Source organism: Wasmannia auropunctata, unplaced genomic scaffold, assembly GCF_000956235.1.
Source record: "Wasmannia auropunctata unplaced genomic scaffold, wasmannia.A_1.0 LD336099.1, whole genome shotgun sequence".
Lineage (NCBI taxonomy): Eukaryota > Metazoa > Arthropoda > Insecta > Hymenoptera > Formicidae > Wasmannia > Wasmannia auropunctata.
The window spans coordinates 1173517-1191914 of NW_012026791.1; the positions used below are offsets into that span (position 1 = coordinate 1173517).

Below are 18398 nucleotides of genomic sequence, written 5' to 3' on the forward strand. Positions count from 1 at the left end.
CTTATTGCAACGTGATCCACATAACTCGGCGCAACTACGACAGCGCCTTCTGCAAGCGACGATTTATTGTAGAAAACGTAGATAGATAGCAGTCATCGTTACTCGCGTTTCCACCGTCATGAGAAAATAACCAACGCGATTATTGTGGTTACAGCCTTGCTGTATACAATCTAATCGCGACGCGATAAATCTACGCTTCTTTTAACCCGGCGTGAAAAGGCAGCCGAATTGAAAAATACAACTATCAAACCGGACACTTGTCTCGATCGAATATCTGCAAGCATCGTTGATGATTCATACAATGTTACATGGAAAAAACGACGTTTAATTTTAACTACGACGTATTTTTGCACTTGACAAGATAATAGGTGTGAGACTCGTGGGTGATAATTTGGATAAAAATAATATATATTTCTATTCTTAATGGTTATCTCTTTTGTCAGTTATATTTATCTCTTTGTACGCTGAACGAAATCGATATCTAATCTGTACACGTATTTAGCTCGATGCTTAATTAGGGTCTTCAGTTGTTAAGCATTTTTAATCTATAATTGTAAACATCTATAATTATTATGTCATTATTTGTTTTTAGAGGGTTTGTTCTAAAAATAATTTAATAAATTAATTAAATTAATTAAATTAATTTAATAATAATTTTATTATTATTGATATTGCTGTTATCATTCCTCTTTCTCGTTCCTTCTCGCCTATTTCTCTATCTAGCTCTCTTTTCCTTCAATCGTTCTGTCTCTCTTTCTCTCTTTCTCACGGCGTGGTTACGCAACGCGAGAAAACGTGCCTTGCACAGCAAGGATATCCGGATGTAGCGATGCCTCGCTGAATGCCAAATATGTTTAGCAAAGTGATTTAGATAAGCCCGATTTATTCGCGCGGTGACGTAAACGGCAGCTGGAGCTGTGCATCAGATGCTCGTATGTTGGGAAATAGTTCACACGCAGGTGAAAAATCGGGATAGATGTAACAGCTTTTTTTACGAGAGTCTCTAACACAACCCGATAAACAATCTCGCACAATCGGTCAACGGCATGCTTGTCATCAAACCGAACTGAGTTCTCGCGCACTCGCGAAATAATTAAGCTAATAGTTTGGGAGTACAATTATAGAAAAAAAATCAGAAAAATCTATAATATTAAAAATATATTTTATCTGCATGAATCCTAAATATTATCTTATATTTGCATTTTTATTTATGTTCGTTGTATTACTTAACAAACAACTTGACGCAGTAAATAGCTGATTCATATGACTTACTCATATGATTTACAATATACGAGTTTAAAAATTAAGAAAATTATCACAATTTTTGATATCTTAACATTTTTTAGTAACAACTCAGCTTTACCAAAATTGAGCGTAAAAATAATTCTGAGTTCTAGGTCGTTCTGAAAATTAGTTTGCGAGCACGAGCACGAGCGGATTTATTCGCGTACACTTGTATCTTCCTCGTTATAAATAGAACCGAAATTGAGCAACAATCTCATTTCGTAAACACAATTCTCATGATTTGAAAAAAATTGGAGCAATTGGATGCAATTTAGTCGAAGAACAATAGATGATAATATCAGAGTAAGAGATAAAAGCAATAAGAATCGGAATAATAAGGAATAATAAGAACAAGACTTGTAAGACGTGTTTCATGAAATGCGAGATAACAAAAATTAAAATTTATTTCCTCTTTATGTTTTTTTAATATACAAAATCGTCTTTCTTACATATGTGCAGTTTAAAGCTGACACTTTAAAATGGAAATAATCTGCTAATTTAAAATAAAAACAGTTTTTATCGCGATTGAAACCTCGGTAATTTACGCTCTCAATCGCACGGCTGAAGGCAGTGACACACTAAGCCATGTGAGGGAAAGTCGTGCGAAAATCCTCTAGAAAATGAGCAGGAGCACGTTACAGTTAGTTCGAAAACTGTCATTAATCAAAATTGCTTTTTGCAAACATTATTCTTCATATGTCTGCGAATTTAAAGACGTGTTGCAACTTCAATGCTTTACAGTTATATATATTATTGCGAATCTCGCAATGAAAATAAATCTAGATCTCTACACGGAAAGAACAATTTTGCTGAATCCAGATCTGAAAATAATATTTAATATTAAAATAATATTTTTAATATAAAATAATATTTTTGTTCAATAATCAAAATTGTTTTGTGCGAAAGTCAAAATGATTGCTAGAATATCAAAACGTGTTTTACAGCAATACTTATCAGTTTTAACATTCTAACAAATTATTTTGGTGATTCAATAAAAAATTATTTTCAGATGTATTTTTAGCAAAATTTTTAGGTCTTTCAACAAAATTCTTTCGTGTAGTTAGATTGTGTGAGACACGAATTCGAAGACATCTGCCATTGGAAAAATCCATTATGAATATTATGATCTATTACAATCCATTATACGATATCGCAAAATCATTCACAGTGTACTTAAATGCAGATAACTGATTAACACTTAATTTACGATTTGTGTTAGTTAAGTTTAATCTCTGATTTGTTTGTCTCATGATTGCCGTTGATAGATTTAACGAGTTATCGCGTCATTTACGAGTTATCGCGTTGCACGTTCAAGAGCTATGATCATTATCACCTGATGAGATCTCTTCGCTCAATTTCGGTTCTATTTATAACGACGATGATACATACGTGTATGAGTATATAAATCCATTCGCTCGTGCTCGTTAATTAATTTTCAGAACGTACGACCTATATAGAATTCAGAATAATTTTTACACTCAATTTCGATAAATGTAAGTTGCCGCTTAAAAGTGTCAAGATATAAAAAAAAATATGATAGATTTATTAACGAGTTATCGCGTTATTTGTCGCACTACACGTTCAAAAGCTGTATGATCACCCGATAGAAATGAGATCTTCACTCAATTTCTATTTATAACGAGGATGATACAAGTGTATGCGAATAAATCCGCTCGTGCTCGTGCTCGCAAATTTTTAGAACGACCCAGAACTCAGAATTATTTCTACGCTCAATTTTGGTAGATGTGAGGTGTTACTTAAAAATGTTAAGATATCAAAAATTGTGATAACTTCCTTATAATTTTTAAACTCGTAATATTATAAACTCATATATGAATCAGTTATTTACTGCGCATGATGATATGTAAATGTGTTTGAAGCGTGTTGTATTCGATCCGTGGAAACGCCAACGCTAACAACCAAGTGACTGGGGATCGTGTGATCGTTCCTGCGGGATTAGAAAAAGGATTCCGAGGATTGCGTGTGTGAAGTTAGCACTCCAACATTAAAATTCCATAGTTCTGATTAGAGTTTCCGCTTCATTTTAAAGATACAAAGAGTTCCTTACAGTTCATAACAATAATTCTCTACTTAATGACAATTTTTAATTCGTGGATTTTGATAGGAAATTATCACACCATTTTTTCTATTTAAGTTAAAAATTGTTTAAAACCTTTGTTATAAATTATACACGGAAAGAACGATTTTGTTGAAAGATCAAACAATTTTGCTAAATACAGATCTGAAAATAATTTTTTGTTAAATCATCAAAATAATTTGTTGGAATGTTAAAACTGATAAGCATTGCTATAAAACGTTTTGATATTCTAGCAATCATTTTGACTTTCGCACAAAATTATTTTGATTATTGAACAAAAATTCTTTTCAGATTTGGAATCAGCAAAATTGTTCTTTCCGTGTAGGAAACTTCTTCGTCTCTTCGAAACGAAGTGGGAACGAAGACTCTAATCAGAACTATGGAATTTTGTTGTTAGGGTGCTAACTCCGGCGCACGCCCGAGGATCAGGCACGCCATTTCTGCCTCTGCCTCGCATGGAAAAGTGCGATCCGGTGTAATAGCCCGCGTGATTGCCCGGGTATCGTCGGTGTGCCGATATAATCCCGGCGGAGATATAAACTCATACTTTCCGTCGAACGAATCTCAATTTCAAATCGGCCGCCGGTGACTGATTACGGCGGCGACGCCGCTCTCTTCGGCGCGGCTGCAGGGATTTAGCTCCCTAACGATCAGGAAGGATAGTGGTTACGATGAAAGATTCATCAGGCACGGGCATAAGTAATATATCGGGGCAACTCGCGAGATAACATCCTTAACTAGTTCTGCGATTCACGATCGGCATTCGAGCCGATCGTCCCTTATAATACCCGCGCCCAGAAAATCCCATCCACGTTCGAACTGAAAGGCGAAGCGCGCGTTCAGTATATAAAAAAAAATAAATAAACCTATCACGGCGAGGGGCCGATTACTAATAATTCAACGATCCGTGCTAAGTATTGATGGAAATTATCTCGATATCCGATCGAATTGGATCGAGGGAACTTTCGGTCGTCGATTCTTCCCTCCGCAAGAAATATCGGATATCGTAAGTTATTCGTCGGGAAAATTCAATTAGAGCAGATTTGTACGCGCGTCGTGCAAATCTTGAAACATGCCTATACGCGCGCGCGCGCGCGAGACGCATCGCAGATATTGCGATTATTACTTGCGAGCAAGGCGAGCCCGGGACTCGCGCGCGTGACGCGTAGCGTCCACGATTTATGGCACTTGTTGCCGTTACGTACCGCCGCGGATTGGATATGGAAATAGATTATTGTGCGCGATAAGGCGAGCTCTGAGCAAAGGGAGAGACGGGTGTGGGAAGAGAGGAGGGATGGGATGCGCTGTACGTACGGCGAAACGTCTTCTGCCGCGGGGCCGCGTTATCGCGTCGGGGCCCTCCTGGCTCTAAGGCTCAGCCTACCGAGACGCCGCGATGCGGCGCGGCGATAAGAGATTAAACACGCGGGCCCACGGGATCAAATTTGAGCCGGTGCCGGAAGAGGCGCGTTCGTACATCACCGAGAGAACCGAATCGCGACCGACGAAAGTCGACTCCTCCGCGAATGAATGTCTGTGCCAGCTGGAGCAACGAGCCGCGGCGCCTCGCGCGAGTTTCGCTCTTGCTGCACAGCAGCCTTTCGTCCCCTGGCGATCAACTTTATCGTGCAACGACGACGGTACGCGCCGCGGTGACGCGTACACCGAGGAAAAAGGATTAACGCGTGTCGACCTCTCTCTCGTTTCGAAATGCTTCTGACTTAAGCGCAAGTAGGTGAAAGCAGTGCACCCCAGAGTGAAAGTCAAATTCGCCACGCCCGTTTCTCTCTCTCTCTCTCTCTCTCTTTCTCTCGGTACTTCGTAAGTGTCGTTAATTGACAGGACAAAGGAGTCAAGAGCTGTATTAAGTTGCCCCCCCTTCCCACTGAAAATCCACTAACGATTATTATTACTCGATTGGCGATTGGGAAGAACGATTTTGTTGAAAGGTCTAAAAATTTTGAATACAGATCTGAAAATAATTTTTGTTCAATAATAAAAATAATTTGTTGGAAAGGGAAAAATGATAGGCATTGCTATAAAACGTTTTGATATTCTAGTAATCATTCTGACTTGTCAACAAAATTATTTTGATTATTGAACAAAAATTATTTTCTGATCTGAATCTGAGCAAAATTATTCTTTCCGTGTGGGCGTTTGGTAATATTTGGCAGTTCATTCCCGATGAATGGTAGTCAAAGTTGTAAAAAACAATACAAAAAAAAGATATACGCGCGTGAAGTTAGTCTCTCCTTTCGCAGAATATGGCTTTCCACAGATTGCGTAAGTATATATTAAGTATAAGCACTCGTTTGGTAGTTGTTATAAATAATAATATGAAAAAATGACATACGCGTGTGAACTTTGATTACCATTCATCGGAAGTGGATTACCAAATACAGGAAACGACCACCAATCGAGTGGTAATAATGGTCGTTGGTAGATTTTCAATAGTAAGGGGACCAATTTCACACAACTGGAGTTAAAACAGGTCGATACAGGTTGATACAGGTTTTCCGCACGGATCGATACGCCGAAAGGATCGCTTCGACATTTTACACGTTTTCTATGATTTTACTTGAATAAGCATTATGATGGATAAACTATTGAAAAGTCTTAATTTATACTGCGTTACTTAATCACATTTCAATCGGGATTGTCTGCCGAATATTATGCAATAAATAACTTTTTGCTAAAGAAAAAAATGTGTATCTCAATCTATCTAGATTTCTCTATAGAAATTTATGTTGAAGAAAAGTCGACTTTTTAAATTCATGCAGTAATGTTCTCATTTGTTCTTCTAACACGTTCATCGATGATATATTGCAAAATCTGTTGGTTGTTGTAATAAATAAAATTGAAGTTTCATGCTGAAAAATTGCTGGAGGCAAAGGTTATCGGCTATTATTGCGTAAACATGACATAAACTGCTTTAATATTAAAATGAGATAATAAACATCTTGCAAGGATAAAAATCAATAGTCAGACATTAGAATTCTAGTAGCTTACAAGCTTGTTTTTTTTCTGCATTAATCTGAATTTACAAAGCTATTCATTTTTTAGATTATTCATTTGCAAAAGCCGCATGTAATAATCATATTTATTGGACTAAGATAATCATTTCAGACATCATGTCGCATTTAAAATTACGTAAAATCATAATATTTTTCATAAACACATAGCAAATAATATTTCTTTCTACCGAAAGATTTTCTCCTATCAAAGTATTAAAACTTCTCTATTAATTCAATCAAGCAAATTTTTCCCATATTCACACAAATACTTCAACGTATATTGCAATTTAATTGCAATTGCAAAATAATTTTCTTCCATTCACGCCACTAAACTTAATTTACTTCAACGTATTGCAATTTAACTGCAAAATAATTTTTTCCTACTCGCGTCACTAAACTTAATTTATATCAAGTTTCTCCATTTTCAATCGCCTGTAATTTAAATGTAAAAAAAAATCAATTTCATATCGATTAAAGAACTTATGGATAATAAACGGAGAGAAAGGGAAAGAGTTTAAGCAGCTGTTTAAGAATAATATACTTTTGTATGTACATGTAGAATTGAATGTTGCACCTGTCACGATTTTAAATCGGACAGGATGATGCACTTGACTCCACAGGATTGGGGAATCTCAACAAGCCGTGGCCCGGGCGCGACAGGAGGATGCCACTCGCGCGTCCCCGGAGCGAGTCGCTCGCGTCGCTGCGATCGTTCGCGCAAAGCCGGATGGCCCCTACCCGCCGCGTTCTACCTGTCAGAAGGTGGCATCGCGCCGCTTCCACGAGTGAACCCCTCCACGGGAAGAGGGGGAGGGGAGGGGGGAGGGGGGAGGAGGGGACGAGGGGATGACGAAGGGCAGCGGGGTGTCGCGTCCCCGAAATCCGGCGGGCGACCGCGGTCCGGTGACGCGGCGGCTCTCCGGTACCAAGCCGGTCCCCGGAGAGCCTCGAGAATCCTCGTTGTCTCAATATGGCAGTGGCTCGCGGTCGCGCTCGCGCGCGCGCGGTTCGTACGTGTGAATGTGTACGCGCGCGCGGCGTACACACTCGGAATATACGAATGCACTCACCGTTCTAACGGCCATCGTCCCGTCGGCCGGTCGTGCCGCATTCTCGCCCCGCGTGACTCTCCCGCGTGTGGACGAAAAACGATCGGAATCCCCCGTCGACGTCCTCCGTGCAGGAGCCGCGCGCGAAATCCGCAGCCGAATTCAAGCCAGGCGCATCCGCCGCTCCTCGTTCCCCTCGTTCCTCAGGTCTCGCAACTCCGATCTGCTCCGCGGCGACTCGCTTGACCGCCGATGATTGTCGTTCGCTTCCTCTCCCCCCGCTTGGAACGGATGGTGGCAGTCGAACCAACGCGATCCGAAACGTGCACTAGCCGTCGCAAAACATCGCGCGACACGGAGGGGGGACGGGGGTGCGAATGAAAAATTACTTGAATACGAAACGACGCGAAAGACGAGACGAACCGATTGCTCCGCGGCCCAGCGACGCTCGCCACAACATAACTGGACACCGGTTGGTGGGGGGAACTGAACCGACCGACGAGAGGCACGGAGGCACGGAAGGGGAGAGGCCTCCCGGGAGGGGGTAGGGCGTGGGACGGAAGGGTAAAGGGGTACGAGAGGGGCCCACTCTCGGCATGAACGGGTGTACGTATGCCGCGTGTACGTGCGGGAAGATCGTTGGGTATCGAGCTTAAACGATATTGCATATACACGTGGATTTCTCGGACAATTTCTGGGACAGAAATGCTTACATAATTGGCCCAAGGCGAATCGCAAATTTGTTGCAGGCTAGCAACATAAAAATATCATCCTCATGATGTTTCATTTCGTTCCTTCTGATGCATTTCTTCTTTCTTTCAGTATGACAACCGTGAGGGATATTTTACAACAAAATGAGGGAATTCTCCTTTAGTTTCCTCCTTAAAGATCTTTTTTTTTTAAACGTTCAATCTTTTCAAACAATTGTTTCTGAAATTGATGGGGATTTATATTCCCTAATTTTCTCAGTTGAAATTTATTATATGTATCGTTCCAACGAGACGATATGCATGTTGCGGTCGGACTCACTCCAGGTCCTTTTTTTTGTTTGTTTTCTGACGTGTATATATAATAAATGATAGAAAGTTCTTTAAAAAAAAAATCATCGTTTTTATTTATACTATTGTATAATATTGACCAGATAAAGCAAGGTGCACGTGTAGTATCATTTCCAACGGATTTTACCGCAGACGGCGTGAGTAGTCGATTCCCGAAGCGAATAATATGCGCGATAGAAAATGCACGATCGACAAAGGAAACGCGAGAGAGTGTAAGAGAGTGAAAATAGCAGCTGTCAGATGAGCCATCAGCCAGCTAAGATTGCAAGCCTTTTCCCGTAAGAAGCGCATCTGGGCTTTAAGCGCAGCACTTGCGCGCGGCGCGCAGTTCCCCTCATTTGCGTTTACAATGTGCGATCATTTTCGCTCGTGGCGCACACGCGCTTACATAGAGACAGGCAAGACGGCAATTAAGAAATTCCGAGAAACGGAGGTCGCGGGAGGAGTTAGGAGTAGGGCATTTAATAGCGGCGTCAGCGTGCAACAGCCATTGTGCCGACTTTTGTTTTCGCAGCGCGCGATTCACGTTGTTTTTTTTTCTTTTTCAATGTCTTTACGTAACGTCTAAATTTCCGAGCGCTTCGCGCGCTAGCAGCGCGAAGTTCGTGATACGATTCTTAAAGCGGAGCAACGACGATTGACGCGCTCGCGGAAACGATCGGTAAAAGAAAACGAGGCAAAAAAGATGAGAAGGCTCTGACGATTTCGCGCGTCTCTCGCGTGGAAAAAAAAAATAAAAAAGTTAACAGCGAATTGGAAACGTAAAATCCGAAAGTCATCCAGCTGAGAGGCATAAAGAGGCGAAACACATTCGGCCGATATTTTCTACATCCACCGTTGATTTCTCGATTTTTCAAACATAAATACTTAAAAGTTATTTCTCTATAAAGCCTCTCTAAATTTTTCCTATATGTTATTTATAGAATCAATTATAGTTTTATAAATTATAATTCAATGACGTTGCAAATTAATATGCTAAAATTATAATTGAGCCTCTTGGCTCGTAAATCACATGTATTTGTCTCAATATATCAATTTAAATAGAAGAGGAAAGGGCAGGACGCGATTCGATCGAAATCGCAAGCACTCTCACCATTTAATTTCTCGTAATTTAAATATCGCAAGCAAATAACGTAAATAATGGAATACAATGATTTTGTGGATTAAGTTGAACTCACATTCTCTCGATCATCTCGATGTTAATCACGCTAATCACACAGCTCTTACAGGCGACAACGACCGTCCTCGGAAGCGAGATCCTTGAGTATCAATCCCGCCGCGGCGATCTGAAAATAAATGCCAATTAGTTACGCATTGTCTTCGGCATTCCGCATTGTCATAGGTTTGTTCGCGTTGCTTGAAACTCCTACAAATTTTTGCACTTGAAACATGATAAATGTTTATGTTTTATATATGTATATATTTTTTGAACGTCTAAATTATGCAAAAAAAGGGCAAGCAACACGGATCGATCTTGTAGACAGCAGCGATTTTAGAAATTGCTTGAAGCAACGTGACGCGATGTAAACTTTCGATCAGAAAAAGAGAGTTTTCTGATTCACGCGTCGAATTGAATTTTCGTGGTCGCGAATCGCCATGTTGAAACGCATATGATTTCAAGCATCGCGCTATCGTGAAATAAGAGAATATGTAGAATAACAGATACTTGCTATTTAGGTTAGAAAACGCGAGATTAATGAAGGCATTCATGTCCTCTCGATTCCCTTCCGACCCGAACGAACAATCCGTCGATCGTGACACTCGTGAAAACGTCGCGGCCAGAGAAACTTTCAGAAAAGTCGTCGCGTCGGCGTCGTTTGAACGAAGGAACGATGGAACGAACTGTGCGCGGTGAATCTCACGTAGTTAAGCGAAACGTATTCGCGCGTCAGTTCCGTCAGGCAAACTCCGCGCGATTGTAGCATTACTCGTGTACATCTAATGCTGACTCTTCCACAAATCGATTACGCGAACGCACGAACCATTTCTGATTCTTGGGAGAGAATGCGTGTGCATATACATACACGGAAGGAAATCGAAGGCCGTGGAAATCCGTGCCAGTCCGTGGACCGTGGACGACTGAACGCAGGACGGTGGATGTGTTACCTGTCGGTACCGAAGTTTCCAGTGTGCCTGTCGGTAACAAAGCGTTCGTTACATAGTTCACGCTTCGCGCACATAGAGGCGCTACTAAACGGATGATTCCATTCATTCAGGCCGTCCAGGCGCTTTCCGTGGCTTTCCGCGAGACACGGACACCGGTTGTATGTGATTCTCGGGTTTCTTTCATGTGTTAACCGATTGTTATTAATAATCCCGATTCAATCTCGACAGATTGAAGCCATCTGCGCAGTTATTCGCGAATTTATCAAAAGATAGGAGGAATAGAATTCAGAAAATGACAAAAATATATACGTGCTGTATAACCTAAAAGTACAGGTTAGGATCACGTGGACCGTCAAAGTTTACGCTTTTTTTACGAGTGAAATAATAGCGATAAGAAATAATAATGGCATCGATTGCCAGACTAGTGAATTCCGTCGACGTGAATTCGAAGGAATTCGAGTCGCTGGTGCACGATTTGATGGTCGATAATAACGACGTGCCGTTTGACGGCCACGAGGTATGTACGCGGAACAGACATCTCGAGTTCTTTCTTTATTAAGCTCCCCGTAGGCACTTGGCGTAACGCGTCGTTCACGTTTGCATCTTCAGGTCGACGCTGTGCAAAATGCTTTCGTGAAGGGTGTCAATTCTCGCATAAATCAAGCGGGATGCGATTTCCTGCCTATCTTGGACAGAATCTTGCCCACGTGTTCCAAGGATACGTTTGCAAAGTACGGTTTGCTCTGGATAGCCAATGCCACGAAAGTGCTGGAAAACGTGCACAGCAGCGCGCGAGACTTGACCCTGGCGTGCAAAGTGTTGGGAGTTTTGGTCGAGCACTGCAAGGAAATTCCGGATTTGCACAAGCAGATCTCCATGCAACACGTGAAGCAGCTTCTGAATGTTCTCAGCGCATTGCAACCGGACGCGAAATCTGGAGCAATCTATTACTTGGTGGCTGTACTGCTTTATCATTATTCCGAAGTTTGCGAAAGGTTTCAGGTAACGGAAAGATTTATCAGCTGAACGTTTTACATTAATCTCAATCAATGCAAAAAAATCGTACACGAATAAGAAATTGTTTGATCTCATTTTCAGGAACTGATAAGGAAAATGATATTACTACAAATCGATTCCACGCAAGAGAACTTGGTTAACGCCAGCGCAAGATGCTACGTTCTTCTGTCCAAAGCGACGGAGCGCTCATTCAAACCACCGCCGTCTAAATCTGTATACACATCAACGACGTACAACGAGGTGTTGCTTTGCAACAATTTGCACGCTATAATGGACGAATTGTTCTCCGGATTGATAGAGCTGGAGAGTGTAGACATCTGGGATAAATTAGAATTGCCACCCATTTCTAATCGGGACGCGGTACAATGCTACAATAGGCAGAAACAGAGATTTACAAATCTGTGCGTTTATTTCGCCTCAATGTTACGGTACTGGTCTATTAATTTTCGCGAATTAATATTATCCGGGATAAAATATTATCGGGAGCTTGAAATATATATTTGGTTTAAAATTGCAGTGGATACGAAGCGAGAAATTCTGTTCTACCTCACGATATTCTAGGAGTCCTGTGCCGAGGATTGGCGGTAACGCCGTTAAATCTGGTGAATAAAACTTCCTTTAAGGAACAGATGCTGTACATCATCTTACCAAAAATGCATATCGGCTTACTCAAAGTTTTGGACGCGTTTATAAATGGGTACATAAATTTCGATAAGATGTATATTCAAACAATTGTAGATAATGTAGCTTATGATGCAAAATGTATGCTCCAGATTTGCTCAGGAATTGGTACCGTACGGGACAACTGTATTACAGTTGTTTCAACAAACGTTGCAGTGGACAAGTGTCATCTTGGAAAATCAAGTGACGTTTAGCGACAGTAAACCTTTCCGAAGTGTCAGGATATACGCTTACAAGTGTCTGTGTTCGTGGCTAATTAATACGGGTTCATTGTCGGGCATAGAGACAGTTGGAAATGAATGCGTCGCGGGCATATTGAAGGATGTGACACCAGAACGAGACTGCATATTATTGGCCGTAAGTTTTGAATGATTATCAATCAAATGGCGCTTGAATCTAATAATTTCAAGTTTTTGCAAAGAGAATTGTTATCTTGGTTTTAGACGCAACCAAAAACGCAACACATGTCTAAACGGGCAGTAAAACGTTTCAAACGTAGTCAGTATGAAAATAGTGCAGTTTTGAATAATCGAGAGAGCTCGACGAAAAACGGACGTCTCGATGCGGATTTGTGCAGAGGGGCTCTCGTCGCTTTGCAGAATATACTTTACAGCGGTAGTGTCCTGTTGAAACAGATGATTTACAAGGTAAGTCCATTAGGTTTGTTATGATGCATCTTCACGACTTTCCTGAATATTTCTTTCAGAGCGTGCAGAATACCGTGATATCCGTGTTGTACAATCTTTATCTGGATGCTGCTGAACAGAATTTCTATAAAGATCACAACGCATGCCGCTTGGAGTTGTTTAGGGTATTGAAGGCTTTGCAAATGAATCCACACGTCGCATTGGCATTTCCTACACAATATTGCCTGGAAATATCGCACATGGCAGCTTACGATGTCGATTTGAGTATTGCTCAAGAAGCAAAACTCGCGTTAGCCGAGCTGGAAAAAATTATACATCCTGCTGCGCCTACGTTACAGTTACCTCGCCAGCAGTAAGTATTTTAAATATTATTTAAGCTTGTATCTTTTAAGTATATTTAAGAGTTTATATAGAGCATTAGCAACTTTTTCATATATTAAATAAATTACAGAAATACATATTAATTTCTAGGGAATCTGATGAACTTATGCCTGAAAATCAAACAGAAGAAGTTGCTGCTACTAGCGGTAAATCAGATAAAAGAAGTAGGGCCGAAGAAGAGCTTTCTCAAGATGCAGACGCGGCATCATCTGTACATAAACGACCAAAAGTAACTACGACGCAAAACATTGAAACAGTACAGAATGGAAACGATATAGAATTCACAGAGGAGAATAGTAGCGTGGATATGAATATGGATATGAATGAGGCTCAGGCAGACGACACATATAAGGAGATAGAAGAAGAAGAAGAAGAGGTCGAAGAAGTATTAGAAGAACGAGACAGGACACAAGACGAGAGGCAAAGTCAGCAAAGAAATATCGAGACAAGTCCAAATGTTACTACTGAAAGTAGAGTGGAATGTGTGGCCGCGCATATTAATACAAAGGAACAGCGTGAGCAATCTGAAGATTCGGTATCGCGTGTCGGCAAAAGAGTGGAAAGAAGTCCTAAAATCATCGAAAAGGTACAAAAGGCATCGCAAAACGAATGGGAAGAATTGGACGATGATTTACTGAATTCTCTAAATTTGTTTCACGACGAAGTAAAATCAAGCGATTAAGCGCTTTTATTTCATATATCTTTGAAATAAAAAAAAAAGAAACGTATGTATAAACGTATTGATTAATAATTCAACCGACGAATGGTAGCTTCGGTATAGGTACTTTCGGTAATATACCATCGTTCGTTTTCCGCTCCGTTGTATCGTTTTTCTTCGGCTCTTCAGTATTCCGGTCTATCAATTTGCCTGCGACATCGAGGCCGGACTTGGGAACAATTTCGTTGAACGTGTCGATAGGCTTCTGCATTACAGATATCGTTCCTTTCGCACCTTGTTCTAACAATTGAAGAGGCACTTTGTATAAACTGCACATTGGTGATTGTAGTCGTTCCGGTACCGCCCATAATCCCATTTCGCAGAATCTGAAATTAATATATGAGTTAATAGTGCGTATCAGATTAATATTTAAACGTAAAGTTTCTCGCGTTACCTAAAATTATCCATGCTCTTCGGAGTTGTCGTGATACTGACAAAGGAATTTTTGTCATCCGAGAATTTTGGAATTATATTCGGCATCCAGCTGCTGTCGTTAGAGCGTACATTCGTAGGTATGCTAAGCGTGCCGTTTCTCGCGAAATTCGCTATCATATCCGTAAAAATGTCAGTCACGCGTTCATCCGCTTCGTCCGGCTCTCCGCTATCGCTCACCTTCTCGCCGGTAATTGTGTTTCGATTAAAAATGTATCCCAGATCATCGCCGTGATTTAAATTATCTACAAAACGTGATCGTTAATTATATCAATATTACAAGAACGCAACGTGATATAGTTTGTCGATTATTAGAAATAATTGTACCATCCAAGGATCGTTTAGCGTCGACGATTGGCAATCCGCGGAGAAAGTCTTTACCGTAGTTTCTCTTTCCCTTGTGGTCGAAAGTGTACAGGAACGCGTTCGCCCTTTTCGACCAGTGATTGAGGGTCAGAAATGCGGGAACGTTGTAGAGCGAGTCGCCCAGAGCTTCCGCGACTTTCCCGACGTTGTTCGGTGTGCCACCTTGGAGTATGTCGAGGTAGCCGCGGAAGGCTTGCGGGACAAACCGCGATCCGTTTTGAATATTCGGAATTGTTCCTTGCAAATACGGTATGAAATCGCCGGTCAAATAATCCGGGACCGTGCTCAGCTTGTTTTGCACCTCGTCTCTGTATCGACCGAGGACGGCGCCTCCCGTTTCGTCCCTCATGACGCCCGTCAACAGCGGTATAGACGGAAAATCGCCGAGCCTCAGGGAATCCTCCGGCGACGCGGTCATGAAGTTTGGAAGCGACCTTAAAGATAGATGGTAAATTTGATCTTGGGAAGGACTCGGCTCGTAATTTTATTCTTCGGCGAATAAATCGCTTCACACCTGCCGTCGTTGGGGCCTTCCACGACAGGACCGGGTCCCAGAAGATCTGCCAAGCCGGAGACGAAACCTCGGACGGACGCGCGGCTGTTCGCCAGCTCGGAATCGACGCTGATCAACTTCTCGACCGGCAGTTCTCGCAGGCAGTCCACCATCCTCCGCGTATCGTTTGTCGGGCAGCCGTTTTCACGCGCCACGTGTCTGGCGGTCGCGGCGGCGTCCTTGTCGAGAGCGAAGTGCGATAGAATGGAGCCGGACATCGCGATCAGACCGCCGAAGTAATCTGCAGGAATATATATATATATATATAATGTCAACGACGCGAGTGAGGACGCGTTTGCTCGCGGCGCGACAGATCGTGCAGCCGCGCGCTTACTTTTGCAGAATTTTGACAACGACAGCATTATAGCGGAACTGGCGCCGGTGCCGTGACCGAAGGCTGTTATCTTGTTCGGATCACCGCCGAAGAAGTGGATGTAATCCCTCACCCAGTCCATAGCCAGCACCATGTCGAACATACCGTTGTTTCCCGGCATCTCCCGTGTACCTGTGCTCAAAAATCCTGGAACAGGGAGAGATTCGGTGAGATCATTTTCCCTCCCCTGCCGTACACTTGCATCAACATTGTATGTTCTCCTCGGCGTTTTAATTTCAATTACCTAATGTTCCTAATCTGTACTGGACAGACACGACGATCAGCTTCTTTTTAATCAAGTGTCTCATTTCGTACTGACACGCCGCGCCTCTCCTAAAACCACCCCCGTGGATCCACACCAGTACAGGATAACCGCCGCTGGAATCCGGCAGCGATGGGGTAAAGATGTTCAGAAAGAGGCAGTCTTCGCTTCCGATGACTTTACCGGTTTCATTGTGGCTGGGCTGAGGGCAAGGAGGTCCCCACTTAGTGGCGTTGTATTCCCCTTCGAGATGTACGGGCGAAGATCGCTGAAAATTTATGTTTCTTAAAAATGAAGATGGTAATTTGACAATAAAATCTTGGTAGCTTCATTATTTTCTTACGAAACTTTAAAACACAAGAAATAATCGAAATCGAAGGCAGTTAGCATATTATATTAGTAATTGTTAAAATTATTTTACAATTTATATTTCAGTATGAAAATATATAGAATAAATGTGGCATTTAAAGAATATATAGAAAGAGTTAACATTATAAAAAATGAATTAGTTATATTTGACCGACTACCAAATTATATACATATCATTTCCGCAACAAGTTTTCTACGTATTTAAAAGCTTCCTTTTAATTTTTTGGCCAGAATTGATAACGTGTATCAAGTTCATTAAATTGGGCCATTGTGACAGGATATGCCGAGAGATAAAATAACGCTCCGTTCTGCCTGATCGCGTTATCGATTAATAATAGCGTAAAAGCAAAAAAACACGGCCTCTTATTTCTACGTGGAAGACTGCTATTATTACTCGCTCGTTGAAGTGACGTACACGTTTACTCTATAGGTCATTGAATTTAATTATCGTCTATATATTGTGATACTTTTCTAATGCCACAGTTCACGTAACGGTTTAATTCAGTTGTTAACGTAGTCAACGCGTGCACTCGCAAGCGTTACATAAAAAAAATACTAATCCAATAAATTGTACGTTATTTAAGACTTCAATCCGAGACTTCTTACAGATCCAATAAAATATCGATAAAATCTTTTAAAATTTAAATTATACCATTTAACATCTTACATATCTACACATATAATACACAGATAAGAATTACGAGGAATTTTGTTAAATGTGCAAAGATTTTAAATTGTATCTGTGTGCAAATTTATATTTATATATTAGAGTGATAAATTAATCTTTTTATTATTATACTTATATATATAGATCTACCTGGAATCTAGCTCGACCGGTTGGCGGTTGCCCAAATCTGATTCCACGAAAGACATAGAAACCCTTGTCAGGATCGCGGGTGCCGATAATGCGCGCGTCTCGACCGTTTTTATTCACAAAAACTACCGGATCGTCCACGGGAGGCTTCGCGGCAGGGACACCGCCGACGATTCTCTTTCGTCTAATCAAATCTGCGTCTTTGGCATTTATTAACGAGCAAAGCAAAAGGACGAGCGAAACGACGCGTCCGTCCATTTCGAATGCGTGCGTTGAAATAAAAGAATTAATTGTCGCTCGTCTCTCGCGGGGCATTCGGTGTGAACGAACTGGTGGGGATGCACATCGACAGTCTTTATTGCGGAATCCTTATTGTTACAGAAATTAATTTACAAATGATTGTTTTGCAATTTTTACATTTTAAGATTTAATTTTTATTAGCGAGAAATAGAGCATATAGTTATGACGATATAAAATTACAAATCTTCCTAATAATTTCCTTTTAAGAAGACTTGTTGAGACTGATGGGGATGCACGTCGACAGTCTTTATTGCGGAATCCTTATTGTTACAAAAATTAATTTACAAATGATTGTTTTGCAATTTCTACATTTTAAGATTTAATTTTTATTAGCGAGAAATAGAGTTATGACGATATAAAATTACAAATCTTTCTAATAATTTCCCTTTAAGAAGCTGAGACTGGTGGGGATGCACGTCGACAGTCTTTATTGCGGAATCCTTATTGTTACAAAAATTAATTTACAAATGATTGTTTTGCAATTTTTATATTTTAAGATTTAATTTTTATTGACTTAAGACGAGAAATAGAGCTTCAACATAATTATAATGATATAAAATTACAAATCTTTCTAATAATTTCCCTTTAAGAAGACTAGCTGAGACTAAGATTTTTTGTAATGCTATTTATAATTAATATATATAAAAGCTCGTAAAATATCTAACATCGAAAAATTTGCCCTGACAAGAAAATTTCTTTTTAGAAGCAAATTTAAGGAGTTATCTGTATCTGTTAACTGACGCTTGATTTATCTGCCTATCTAATTCATTAAAATATAAAAATGTGCGCAAAATATAATTAACTCAATCATATATATTATATGTTTGATACTTACGGATGTAAGTTTGAATCGAACGCCATTTTGACTACGTGGAT

At 40.7% G+C, this 18398-nt stretch overlaps 3 protein-coding genes across 5 annotated transcripts in view; 1 reads left to right on the plus strand and 2 right to left on the minus strand.

Annotated features, from left to right (window-relative positions):
- LOC105462426 (trichohyalin) overlaps positions 1–10549 on the minus strand; it is a 60337-nt gene extending 49788 nt beyond the window's left edge. Inside the window, exons 1-2 of one of the 3 annotated variants that reach the window (XM_011709005.1) lie at positions 10174–10549; positions 9682–9789 (exon numbers count right to left, since the gene is read on the minus strand). The gene's annotated coding sequence lies outside the window, so the exon portion shown is untranslated. Of the gene's footprint in view, positions 1–7466; positions 7903–9681; positions 9790–10169 lie in introns of those variants that run through there. The other 2 variants (XM_011709007.1, XM_011709006.1) reach the window with 2 other exon arrangements.
- A 165-nt stretch (positions 10550–10714) lies between these two features.
- On the plus strand, positions 10715–14063 carry LOC105462429. Its single transcript, XM_011709013.1, has 8 exons — positions 10715–11126; positions 11219–11611; positions 11708–12054; positions 12144–12323; positions 12400–12664; positions 12751–12954; positions 13014–13306; positions 13426–14063. The coding sequence occupies exons 1-8, from the start codon at positions 11013–11015 to the stop codon at positions 14015–14017; spliced, it is 2388 nt and encodes a 795-aa protein (XP_011707315.1). The 5' UTR covers positions 10715–11012; the 3' UTR covers positions 14018–14063.
- A 3-nt stretch (positions 14064–14066) lies between these two features.
- On the minus strand, positions 14067–18362 carry LOC105462428 (carboxylesterase 1E). Its single transcript, XM_011709012.1, has 8 exons — positions 18358–18362; positions 17226–17590; positions 16022–16307; positions 15739–15924; positions 15366–15645; positions 14813–15285; positions 14448–14730; positions 14067–14379 (listed from the first exon to the last, which is right to left on the minus strand). Exons 2-8 carry the CDS (start codon positions 17535–17537, stop codon positions 14088–14090), a joined length of 2112 nt encoding a protein of 703 aa, XP_011707314.1. The 5' UTR covers positions 17538–17590; positions 18358–18362; the 3' UTR covers positions 14067–14087.
- Between the last annotated feature and the right edge of the window lie 36 nt (positions 18363–18398).